The sequence below is a fragment of the Podarcis vaucheri genome, assembly GCF_965113315.1.
Source record: "Podarcis vaucheri genome assembly, chromosome: 4".
Taxonomy (NCBI): Eukaryota; Metazoa; Chordata; class Lepidosauria; order Squamata; family Lacertidae; genus Podarcis; species Podarcis vaucheri.
Window position 1 is genome coordinate 24,945,548 of NC_138762.1, and position 13,134 is coordinate 24,958,681.

The 13,134-nt window shown below is 39.9% G+C and overlaps 1 protein-coding gene across 3 annotated transcripts in view; it reads right to left on the reverse strand.

Moving 5' to 3' along the window:
* Positions 1-648: 648 nt before the first annotated feature.
* The window catches only part of RDX (radixin), a 28,415-nt gene continuing 15,929 nt past the window's right edge, over positions 649-13,134 (reverse strand). For all 3 annotated transcript variants that reach the window (XM_082220417.1, XM_082220418.1, XM_082220419.1), the window contains 10 exons: positions 11,978-12,252; positions 11,022-11,105; positions 10,368-10,514; positions 9,991-10,087; positions 9,255-9,418; positions 7,919-8,049; positions 5,270-5,430; positions 4,296-4,388; positions 3,345-3,590; positions 649-1,937 (listed from right to left, as the gene is read on the reverse strand). In XM_082220417.1, coding sequence (XP_082076543.1) covers positions 1,773-1,937; positions 3,345-3,590; positions 4,296-4,388; positions 5,270-5,430; positions 7,919-8,049; positions 9,255-9,418; positions 9,991-10,087; positions 10,368-10,514; positions 11,022-11,105; positions 11,978-12,252 — 1,563 coding nt within the window. In that variant the 3' untranslated portion in view covers positions 649-1,772. The remainder of the gene's footprint in view (positions 1,938-3,344; positions 3,591-4,295; positions 4,389-5,269; positions 5,431-7,918; positions 8,050-9,254; positions 9,419-9,990; positions 10,088-10,367; positions 10,515-11,021; positions 11,106-11,977; positions 12,253-13,134) is intronic.

Sequence of the window (13,134 nt, forward strand, 5' to 3'; positions counted from 1 at the left end):
CAGAGCACAACTAAATGCAGCACAGCCATCTTCTCAGAAAAACTCTTCACAAGCTCAAGAGGTCAAGACACGAAAGCTTTAGCAACTAATCTACACTTAATGACCCACCCAGTGATATTCAGAATATCACTCATGAAATCACCCAAGATATCCCTCAAGTAATTAAGGAACAAAAGAAGAAAAGGCACACTAATCTAGGAACTTCCTCTCTGCCCAGAACGTTGGAGGCTATACACCACACCCCTCAACAGTATTTATAGGAACTCAAACACCAGACTCTGCTCTGTTCCAGTAACAAGAAGCCGAAAGCACCAGCCTGAAGATGACGAGTGAGACCTCGTCGAAACGTCGCACAGACACCCCGACTCTTACACGGGAAGACACCCGAAGACACCAAAACCTGCATATATATATATATATATATGCGCAATTCCCTTGCATCTTCAGTTATCATGGAAGGAACAACCTTGATGTGTAAGTGGGCCCTCAAAGCAAGTACAAGGCAGCATTGTTTTATGCAGACTTCATTAAGAAATGAGCCTCAGAGCAACGTTAATTTAGTACAAAGGAACCCAAGACCCAGAAAACATGCTCAAATGTTTCACACCCTCTCAGTGGATCATATACCAGTTCCAGGTTACTTTAAAAAAAAAAATGGAAGATACATGGTGCAGAATTTTACTCAACAAAAAGGCAGCTGAACACTGTTTGAATACTACAAATCTATGCTGCAATAGAACAAAAGATTTAAAGAGTGAAGGCTCCTAGATTTGTGTAGTGTTTAGCTATGCAGAAACCTAGCATAATGCAGTTTGCGTTTCTATATGGTGTTTGAAAGACCAGTCATCATGCATATCGGAGTGAGGTAGGCTAGTGTCCCCTCCATGGGACTGATGTTTTCATATGCTCCCTTGCCAGAAAGGTCCAGGTTTCCCACATTGCAATTCATATGACAGCTTACAAAATGCAAGGAGAACCCAGAGCAGGGGTGGGGGACCTGAGCCCTCCAGATGCTATTGAACTAAGCAGCTCCCATCTTTCCTAGCCATGCTTGCTGGGGCTGATGAGAGTTGCAGTTCATCTGGAGGGCCAAAGGTTACCTATCCCTGTCTTAAAGAGTGTCTCAATTTTCCTACTTTTATCTGAAAAACTGAAGACTTCAGCAAAACAGACCTATAAGCAAAAGACTTAATGTTCCACTTTTTTTTTTTAAAGGGGGAAAAAAGGTATGCTGGAACAGCTACCTGCCATCTAGACCTTTCTGAACAGGCAGGCAAAGAAAACCATCAATGATGACAGGACGTGAAACACCAAAGAACTCCACCTAACAGAAGAAAAACAACACCCCGTAACCCCTGATAAATTAAGCAAGTTCTTGCAAATTCACTAAAATGAAAAAAGAAAAGAAAAATCCAAAGTGCACCCATGCCAAAAACTGTGGCCAGTTATAAGGTAAAAGCTAGTGTTCTTTCAAATCATTCCTGTTTAGGTTAACAGCTTTGTCAGAATAAGATGGTGCTACTCCTCCAGAGGACAAAGAATTAAAAAAAAACACCACGTGATAAGAGATCATGGAGATGTGACCACCACCTCTCCCAGAGAGCCAGAGCGGACAGGCTGCCTTATTGTTGAACGGCTTTCATGAAATGAGTTTTAACCACAAACTGGTATAAATGCTTTGGCAAGGTGGGGTGTGTTCCTTTCAGAAAGGCCTGCATTTCTCTGCTGGTGGTTCAAGCTTAATGAAGAACATATATGCAAAGTAACAGCTCTCACATTGCTTCAAATTCATCAATGCGCTGCTTCGTATTGCCTTGCCGGATCTGTCGAAGAGTCTTGTATTTATCGCGGCCGGCTTTAACGTTCTCCGCATGAAGGACATCGTTCTGGGTCTTCTTGGTGTCGTCTCTGGCTTGGGCCAGCTCGGAACTCAGGGCCTGTGGAACAAAAGGATTGCCAGTTTAGACGCTGCCAGTTCTGTCAAGTTCAACATTTCATTTGCGGTACAGGATTAATCTTCCAACCAAACAGCCAGAATGTATACATACATAAAACAAAGGGGTATACATGTGCAAAATGGGAGATGATATATTCTTATTCCTTTAGTGGACTATTTTCAGTAAATTCAACTTAAAACAAGGTTTGGAATATTTTTTTCTGGAGAACAGTTATCAGTCTCTCGTGTATAGCTCCTCTCCTCAATCACATATTCTTAGAAAGAATTGCAACAGAAGGGGACATAACGTGGTACAGAGAAGCAGACATATTGTATTAACTTTTGTGTTCACTGTTTGCCAGATTCACTGCTCAGGCCAACCTATGATACAGCAAAACATAGGCAGGTTAAGCTTTTTTTATTTTTTTAAATTACATTGGGTTTAGTGAACATTCTGTTAGTGCAAAGATTTCTATTTGCACAACAAAGCACCCCCCCCCCCATCCTCCTGTGTGTCCCAAAATCTGTTCTAGAAGTTCCCCATATCCTCTGGCACAAATTTGGGAAGGGAGACTGCAAAGGGGGGGGGGGAGTCTTGTTACAGAAGTAGAAATTCTTGCTCTGATGGGACACCTTAGTTGACTACCCATCATGCTCTACTAAACTAACTTATTTACCTATCAGATGAAGGAATCATCTGCTTCTGTATTGTATGGATTTATCCTTCAGAATGATGATCTGTACAACAGCATTGCCAGGAAACTCACTTACTGGTTCTGATTGCCTTCCAAAGTAAATGGTCTCTTCATGCATTATTAAAGGGGCCTAAAGCTCAGCAGAATGGCCCCCTCCAAGAGCTTCAATTAAGATGGAATCTGATCTTAGCTTTCAAAATGCTGTGTTAACTAGCTTAATGCTCAAAATCCAAAGAGAATAAAAGCAACATTTGCGCTCTGTGGTATGAATTTGCATATAAAGGAACTTGCTTGTGTTGGGCATTATAAGCATTTTGTTATTTTCACATGAGGCTGCAGTACCTAGTTCCAAAACAAAATTTGTAAAGCAGCACAAGAGACAAACTGAACGACACTGTTCTCCCAACTGCATTTTCCAAAATACAGGCCACATCACAAAAATATGTTTCTTTTAATCGGAAGGAAAATGTCTAGATGTGTGGAGGGATATATTATGAATTTTTGCAAAGCAGTATGTACTGTGCCCAGGGCCCACTGAACCAAATGACTTCCTCTGCAAGTTGAGCAGGAACGTCCCCTCACACCCACACCAAGATGGGATTGATAGGAGTCATTTCAAAAGCTTTGCAGGGGACTACAGTGCAAAGCAAGACTGAGCATGCTCAAACCAGCAGAGAGCTTTTTGGTTTGTGGCCTCTGTAATTCTTCATTACCTGGAGCTGTTTCTTTACACGTTCGTTCTTCTGCGTTTCTGTTACACGCTCTTCCTCACTCCTGTGATTCACAACGCCATCAGAAGCCAATTCAGCACTGGCCTCTGCATTATTCTCATCCTGTTCATCATGTTCATTTTCCGTGGGAGGAATTACAGGGGGAGGCGGAGGAGGTGGCGGAGGAGCAGACATCACAGTCTTCAGCTCTTCTTTGGTCTTCTCCAGATCTTCTTGGGCTGCAAAGGCCTAAAAGGTAGTCATGAGGATTAGTCAACACGCTCCGCAAACAACCAAAATCTCCCAGCCTTATACTTTAATGAGATTGGTGTCAATGAGATTGAACCAACTTAGCCTGTCATTCCTTTAACATGTTTACGGGCCACAGAATATATGCTTAAAATTACTTTGAAAGTCTCAAGAGAAGACCAGAAGTCAACTCAAGCAGCTCCGCACACCTTTCTGAATACCAAGTCAGCTGCAGTCAACTAATATAAAGGAACTGTGGTACATCCCTAGACCCCAAGTACTCATTAAAATGATTAGCCCAAACAGCATTTTCAGAAGACTCTTAACAGCTTTCCCTGTCTCTAGGAGAAAAGTAGGATACCTATTTAGGATGAGATTTCAGAAAAGCATAAGAAGTAGGTACAGATAAGCTCATGAAGACATTTGTTTACCTCCTGGGGTTGGATGAATCTATATTCCATCAAGTCAATCTGCCTTCTAGCCAGAGATAAGTAGAAAGCACAGGACATATGCGAGTCCAAGTATTGCTCTCATCTCACACTGGGGCAAGGAGTATTGTAAGCATGCAGAAGATTTTAAAAAGCATTTTGCAGCAGAGAATTTGGCACCCGATGCTGGGAAATGCCTTGTTCTCAGCTCTGGCATGCAGTTCAGAATGCTTTGCCCATTCACAAATCCCAGCTTTAGTACATTAAAAATAATTACTTTGTGCTGCCATTCTGAAGCTTCTTCTTCTTTCTTCTTCTTGGCCTCCTCCAAAAGTGCAATCTTAGCAGTGAATTCCGCAAGTTCTGCCGCCTAGGAAGTAAGAAGAAAAAGTTATTAGCTCTAAGGCAACATCATGTATTGGTCTGCATTAAAGATGAAGCTATAAAGAAATCTTAGTCACCTTTTCATAAGCTTTGTATAATGAACAGGCAACCGTTCAAAACTAAAATAGCTAGACAAATAAGAAAATAACCAAACCACTTTGGTGGTTTGGTTATTTTCTTATTAACCAAGCCACTTAATATTCCCTTAATACTGACCAGTTAATTCACCAAGAGCAATATAATAAAAATAAATTTTAAAAAATGAGCCTGGTTATCATGTGACTCCAAAACTTGGGAAAAAAATAGTCATGAGGGCAACCTTTGGAGAAAGTATTTCATAAGGATAGTGCCACCATTTGAATGGTGGTGGTTTAAGGAATATCTGAACTTAATATTAACAAGATGGTAGAATGGATCCAGAGACATGTAATGGAGTTGGTGGAAACAGACTTCCTCAGTCTCCCCCACAACCTGGTTGGAGAGATTCCCCTAAGGTCGGGGTACTTTGCCAAAAGTGGTGGGCTATAGCAAGAAGGGTTGAGGGGATCCCCAAAATGAGAGAGGCAACCTTGGTGAGTGGAGAGAAGTCAGCTTCTACCTGCCCTGTTATGTGTGCTTTGGTTTGGATGCAACCTAGTGGATTGTTGACTCAAAATGCAACATACACCTTTCTCTCACCACAGCACAGTACATAGCTATACGGGGAGAGAAAGTACATGCATCTACCTTTTTTGTACTTAGATGACATCATGCAATTATGAACCTGCATGGTTTTCTTAATACCGTTTCCTCTTTGGATGCCAGAATTTTAACAAACTCCTTGAAAACAATACATCCTAACATAATCAGGCACATGCAACGTCTTACCAGCTGCTCCTGATTTTTCATTTGGTCAGCTGCCTGTTTCGCCAGAGCAGCTTTTGCCTCTTCTGCAGCTCTCCGATCCTTTTCCAGGCGCTCTGCTTCCTCTTTTGCTTTCTTCCTCTCCTGATCCAGCTCTAGGGCTCTTCTCGTCTGTTCTTCCAATTCTATGCAGAAGTTTAGAAAAGATCAGATAAATAAAAGGCAGCCAGACTGTGTTACACCAAGTCAATAAAACTAAATATTTCCAACACTGAATATTAAAGAGTTCTCTGTTATTTTTCTAAGAACAAGAACAGAAGGTCTCAATTGCTTTCAATGGAGATTGCCTAGGACTAGGGTGGGAAACCTTTTTGACCCAGTGGGCAGATCTTCATCTTGAACCCCATGGATCAGCTCTGAGGCAGTTCGCAGCAGAGTTTGGTGGTGGTAGTAACCAAGCAGGAATGAATTTCCCAGCCATAAACCAATGGAGAGGGGAGTTCAATCCTGATTTATGCCAAGTTCAACAGACCTAGGATTACATGTCTTCCAACTTGTTTTACACTGCAACTCATACACAGAATTATAGAATCATCGAATTGTAAAGTTGGAAGGTACCCAACCCCCTGCAATGCAGGAATCTCAACTAAAACATGCATGTAAGATGGCCATCCAACACATGAGATTATAATCTAATGTCAATTTTACATTGTACAGTGGTACCTCTACTTCCGGTTACGTATCCTTCAGGATACGTACACGGCAAACCCGGAAGTATTTTTCCAGGTTTCACTGCGCGCACATGGGCAGAAGTGCTCTACACACTGTGAGTATGTGCAGAAGCGGCATCTCCGGTTGCAGAAACCTCGGGACCCGACCGGAGCTCCAGAACGGATCCTGTCCGCAACTGGAGGTACCACTGTAATGGAATATTCCAATGCTTTCTCCACTTGACCATGTTGGCAGAAACTTACTCCTGTGAAAGGATGCAAAAGGATGCATTTCACTTAATTTCTTTTATAGATATTCAAGAGAACAGAGCAATACTTTACTGTCCAGACTGCAAAAAGAACTGGCTCTCATACAAATCCACTAACCATCAAAACTGTTCACATTTTTCTCAGGAGGAATTATAAAAGCATCAGGTATAAAAGCCAAATAAAGCTCAAATGCAAGCCAGTTTCCCAAATACATGGCAGCCGTGATAGCTCAGTAGGCACACAAATCATAGCAGTAAGGATGAAAGCTCAGAGAACATGCTTTGCACACAAGAAGGCCCCTGGGTCAATCCCAGGCAAATGAAGCCGATGATAAGCCCTCTTTCTGGGATGTTGGCGTGCCATTATCAGTCAAAATACGCAGTACTAGGCTAAATGAACAGTTAGTCTGGCGTGAAAAAAGTTCCCATTCTCAGGCGTCTGTGTCTAATTTTAAAGGCCCTAGATTTGCACATGCTTCTGGAAAAAAGCTTTAAGATATTTGGCGTTTTTCTCATTTACATTTTTGGGGGAGACTTAGGTTTTTGTAATCTTCCCAAGTATTCTGACTTGCACTGTGCAAAGTATAAGCCTTAGGCACTCAGATCCCCTCCCTGGCATCGTTTGGGAACATCCATAGTATGCATTTGGCTTTTGTGGGTGAGTTCTTTGGGTTCCCAGGTGCATTCACTACATCATTTATTTGTTGCAGCACACTGCAGTTCTCACAGAGCACCCAGTGTGGGAATTACTGCCTTCAGTGTCTTAATGCAAACTATTAAAAGAGATGAAAGAACATTAAAATGTTAGGAACTGCAAGAAGTCACTCCATTCAATAGCTGTGCTATGATTCAGAAAGTGAAGCACAAAAAGAGTAATTGGCTGCGCTAGAGAAATCTATGCAAAATCCTGCAAAAGCTATTATGTTTAATGATATAAAGACTTTAACCTTAAAGAGCAGAAACACGTCTGAAGTAAATCCAATTTAACCGTACTTTTCTAGCAGACTGTAAAATAGAACACCTCACTATGGAAGTGGGTTTATATCTATTACATTTTTTGCATGCTTCTTCCCTTCATTTCCTTTATCTGTTTTTTCCTGACAGAGCCAACAGCTAGTTCTGAAACTAAAGCTTACTGCACACCTAGTGGCAGAATATAAATGATTTACCACTACATAACTGAATTTGATTTTAATCTAAGCTGGTATTTCTTATAAAGTGACGGTCCGCAATAAGGTTTAGACACTGCAAATTTGTACTCTTCACAATGTCACATAAGGTCTGTGTGCCACTGTCCATAAACTGCACTCAAGCAAAAAAGAACCAGAGGAAAAAGGGACACAACAATGTACAGGTAACTCACAACTTACGTTCACTTAAGTTGCATGCATTCAGTTATGTGCTTGCCAATGGTTTTTTTTGGGGGGGGGCAGACATTCAGGGAAAAAAAGACTTTGGCAATCTCACCCGCCACTGAACCCAATGTGTCTTGACTATACATGGTTTTGGCTTCATAAAATCACGTATTTTGAGAGTTGCCTCTAGTTTAAAATATGATGCAAGTTAAATTAGTGTATTGTTAAGCTAGCTGCTAACTTCCTTACATGATGTAATAAGCAATGTAACATAATAAACCTAACAGACACACAAACTTAATATTTATTGAAGGAAATAGATGTGATGAACATGCTCACCTTTTTGGGCCTTCATCGTCTGTTCTTCAATTTGTCTTAGCCGTTCCATCAACTCTTCCTTTTCACGCTCTATTCTTTCCTTCTCTTTTTCTGCTATTTCCCTTTTCCTTTTCTCATTTTCTAGTTGTGCCCTAAATTAAATAAATGCCAACATCAACATAGCAGAGGAGCAAGTGATTTTCATTCTGAGTTTACAGTGCCTCCATCAAAATCCATTTACCCAAACATGCCAAATTTATTCTCACAATACAAGTCACAACATGATATGCTAGGTGGAAGCCCTGCAGCAATAATAAAAATAAAAGGTTTGTTCTGGCAGATGATCTCAAAGTTGTATCCTAAGTGTCTAAAAAACAACAAGGTGAAAGCTGGAATGAAACAAAATAGGCAAACAATCTAACTAAAGATCAGCATCAAGTAGGGGAAGATGGTGCTTCTAAACTGCAGGCTTCTCATGAGCCTCTGGTTGGCCACTGTGAGTACATAATGCTGGACTAGAGTAGTCATTGGTCTGATCCACCAGGGTGCTTATGTCCTACACATCAATCAAGTACCTACAAAACTTCAATCTATCAGGTAGTAACCCATAGGATAACACAATATTAGGTACTTCACAAAACAATTTAAAAGACAACAAACAAACTGACCCAAAACTGTGACGCTTAAGTATCTGCTCCTCACCTCTACCTAGACTCTTTGCACACTGGCAGTATATAGTAGCTAACTCATGGTAACATCTAAGTGGCAATTACATATTTGTCTGCATTCACTAACAGCAGCTGCAGTGTTACTATTTAGTTTACTTAGTGCAAATCTTCTGAAATCACTGTGGAAACATGCGGTAAACATGCCGGTACATGCCGCTTGTTTTTCCCCAAAGCATCAGTACTCTAGCAGAGTCCAATTAAGCAGGCAGCCTGCTGTCAGTGAACTTTGCTGGAGGACAAATCCAATTGTGACACAAAGCTGGATAAGGACATGAGCTTTCCTAGACACTACCCAGGGCTAAAGAAAACCAGGGGTTTTGACAAACACCCTTTCTTTCTCTATATATAATTCATGAAACCAATTTGTCATTGCTTAGAACTGGTGTGCATCCATGTGTAAAGTACGATACCAAGACAACAACAGTTTCCACCACTGGCACTGATTTAATAGGAGTAATATCTGTTTTTAGAGAATTCTGTCCATGAGGGCAAAAATAGAACTTAATACTTTTTCCTCCTCAAGTCTGCCTCTAGGTCACATGTACTAGAGTGTTTTTGTTTGTCTGTCTGAAGTTATGAATGACAAAAGAATTCCAACTACTGTTCATACCCAGTTGTCAAGATCATACCTCTCCATCTGTTTTTGGTGTTTTTCTTCCCTAGCCTGGGCCTTCATCTGTTGAACTTCAATTGTATCTGGCTTTCTCCTCCTCATGTACAGCTCATGATTTCCCATACACAGTGCCAATATCCGCTTATTAATTCTCAGACGTGGTGCATAAAACACAAAATCCTAATAAAAAAATTAAGTTATTGAAATCCCATTTATGTTCTAGGAACACATGCTTGTTAGGAATATGGACACTCTTAGCTTCTTCTTAATGAGATTCTAACTTCTTAAATAGATAGCTTTCACTTCCAATGAAGCAATCTTTGGGACTAGTCATTAGCTGTTCCAGAACCGATCAATAAATGACTTGGAATTAGGTGTGATCAGTGAAAGAACTGACACCAAAGCATTAAGAATGATTAAATCCCAACGAAAGAGGGAAAAACTCTAAAAGGTTCTTTGAACTTGGTGACTGTAACAGGCTGGCAGAGGAAACTCAAACAGGATTTTGAAAGTTATGTACTTTGGAGGCAGGGAAAAGAAAATTCCAGGCATGGATTAGCTCCAACCCTACAGCGAACAATTAAACAATGTAAGTGAGAAATTTCAACACAAATATTAGCAAAAATTACATTAGTTAAGCAAGAAACTACTCTCCAAACTTTGGAGAGTTAAGAGCTAGAGAGGAAGGGGTTACACATGTGTCCTATATTGATAGTTCAGGTCTAAAAAAGGAATTAAAAATATTTACTCACAGGGGCCTTTTTGTCGATGGGTTTTATCACAAACTTTTTGTCATTAAATGAAATATTTCTGATTTCACTCCAAGGAAAGCCGATCTTGGGAGTCAACCTTTAGCAAACACAAAAGAATCCTTAGTCACACACACTTTGTGAACAGCCACAGTAAAACAAACTTAAGTTATAGGGTGAAAGGACAGTGTGCAATTTTATCTACCTCTGTCCAACAGGCAGGACCACTCATTTAACAGGTTTTTCTCTACCCACAATAACATCTAAGGCTCAGTTTCCGAAGAGCACACAATTAAAAACAATGTACATCGAACTCTATTAAGGAGGATGATCCATGAACAGTTCTTCAGGAATACTGAAACAGTTTTAATATTACTTACTTATCATCATGTTCATAAATATTTAAACCCAAAGCATCGACACCAAGCCATAATTCAGTTCCCTTTTTGTTCTTTATTTCAAAATAGTTGACTCCATACATTTCCAAATCTTGTGCAATTTTGAGGTACTCCATCATAGAATCCTCCCTGATCAATGAAAAGAACATAATTGATAACCAGAAAAAATGCAAACTTCTATAGTCACTGTATAGGCAGAAGTAGTAAGGATCCTGCGCCCAATCTTACCAATTGTATCCTCAACTAAGTCTGAAGTGGGTTAACTGTGCACTTTCATCCATTGATTCCAATCGGATTTACAGCCCAATTCTATACATTATAATTTGGATGTCCCACCAATTTCAATGGGACATACCCCTAAGTATATGCAGAAAGAACTGTAGCCCTAACAGAGGCCGATTACTACATAATAGATTGGACCCACTGTGCTTTTATTTATATTTTTATGATAGATTTAAAACAGAAGCAGGGAAAAGTAGCAAAAAGTTAAGCTAGTTATGTACAGAAGTAAGCTAAAACAGCTCTTTGGAGTAATATGTTTCAGTTACCAGCACTTCTTCTGTCTGTAGGCTATGTTAATTAATTAAAAGCAAGCTAAATTCAAAAGAGATGGGCTAACTATACCGGGGAACTTACCTTAACATCCCTCTGTGCTCTTCATGCCAGTTTTGTATTCTTTCTTCCCACTGCTCTTTTGTCAATTTATGCTGTTCCAAAACGCTGTCAAAATAAAGAATAATCATGAAAAGAGTACCCTACTATTTATTTTATTTTTACACAAAAGTTACAATCAGCGGCACCTTTCTAGATTTAAATTTATTTTTATTTAACAAAATTTATACACCACTTGATTGTAGCAAAACCTCTACGCGGTTTACAAGAAGTAAATTCGAATATGTTGCAATACTCTGCCCTTTCCCTGTATTCACAGCCTGCAGGGAAGCTTACAACTATTAAAAAACAGTTAAGTAAATTAAAATACTAAACTGAAGACCACAATGAAACAAAACTAATTATAAACAGCAACAGTAAACAAGAACAATGTGTGCAGCACCAATTGTATTCAACTCCTTAAAAAATGCCAACAAATTTCAACAACAAAAGAAATCATAAACTCTGTACTTAAGGTGTGAATGCTAGAATGGGGCTTGCCCATCTGACAACTGGCTTGGCAGGACTTTGACTTATGCTACTAGTCAAGCTAGTTAAGAAAATCAGGTAGTATCTAACTAGTGCAACAAGTTCCACTATTGTGAGGAGTTTCAGCTGTGCAATGGAATTTCCCTGCTCTCTCCTCTCCCTATACACCCCATAAATCTGCTCGGGATTGTCATAAGAACCCCAGGAACATATTTAGAGGCCACACAGGGAGATGAGAAGAAGGGGAACATCCACGGCTCAGCCAACATTCCTTGCAGTAGCAGAAGTCTTTAGTTGGATACTGCCCACAGTTTCTGGGATGGAGATGCATATTTTTAAATTTCCAAATTGAAGACCAATGGTGTAGGCCACCAGACAAGCTTTCATATTAAAGTTATACGCTGTACCCATAGAATTTGCCAGACTTTTGATGCACCATATAAGTTTCTTACCGCTGGGGAAGAAGTCTGTCATTGGCCAAATATCCTAGCTTATGTATCTCTTTATTGTAATCTCCATACTTGGCTTGAACAGCATAAGAAGCTAGCAGAACAGCAGTTTCAGGAGGACAATAGATTTCATCATTTAAGATGGCTTCTTTTACTTGCAGAAAAAACAGTCTCTGGGTTATTTCTTGAATCAACTCTTCAGACACATCCTCAGGAAAAAACTTTGCCCTGAATTTGAACTGAAGAGGATTTTCTTTCCTTACATCTTGCTGTGTTACCTGAAAAGGAGTTTGCAGAAGGGTAAAGAGAATATGAGAGTATTGGGAAAGCAATCTAGTCACCAGTTGTTACATACTGTAATTCAACTCTAGGAAGCACAACATTGAAGGACTTGTGATTCACACAGACATCTAAATAATTAATTGTGAATTAGGAAAACATGACAGCTTTCAGAGGCTACATAAAGCCATTTAAAGTCCTTATTGTATCCCTGTGTTACTCCAATTTTCATTATACAAATTCAGTTCTGAAGACCTACACAGCAGGCTAATTTAGGAAAATCAACCTTGCATTCAAAGATGTACACAACATAGCAGTGGTTTTAAAAGTTTATCCGCAAAAAGTCTCTTGCACAGGATTGCCAGATATTGATGAGCTAATGAGCATCATGTACACCAGATTTCTCAAGTAAAGTGCACTAATTGATATCTGGCAAGCTTCGGTGTGTGTGTGTGTGTATCTGAGAGGTTTACCAAGAACTGCACAAAAAGATTTTTTAAATCCTAATGTTTGATAACAATGCAAGAAAAGGAATAATAGTTGCAGTATATATTCAAGTGGTCTGCTTTTTCATAAATAGCACATCAGGATTTCCCATTCCACTAACCCCCCCCCCAAAAAAAAGACAATCAATGGGTTCTCGGTTCAAACTTTTCCTTTAAAAAAAACCATGGCAAACTTTGGGGTTCTTCCAAACTAGTGGATGCCTCCCATCCTGTTTTTCTCAGTAGAGTGCTCATCTTTAGAGGGGAGCAAGGGGGAATGTCCCCCCCACACCTAATGAGCTATCACCTCACGTTTCTCTGCTTTCATTTAAAAAGAGCAACTTGAACCTGGCATGTGATAAAATGTACTGGAGCTATTCTTCTTATTTTCTGTGA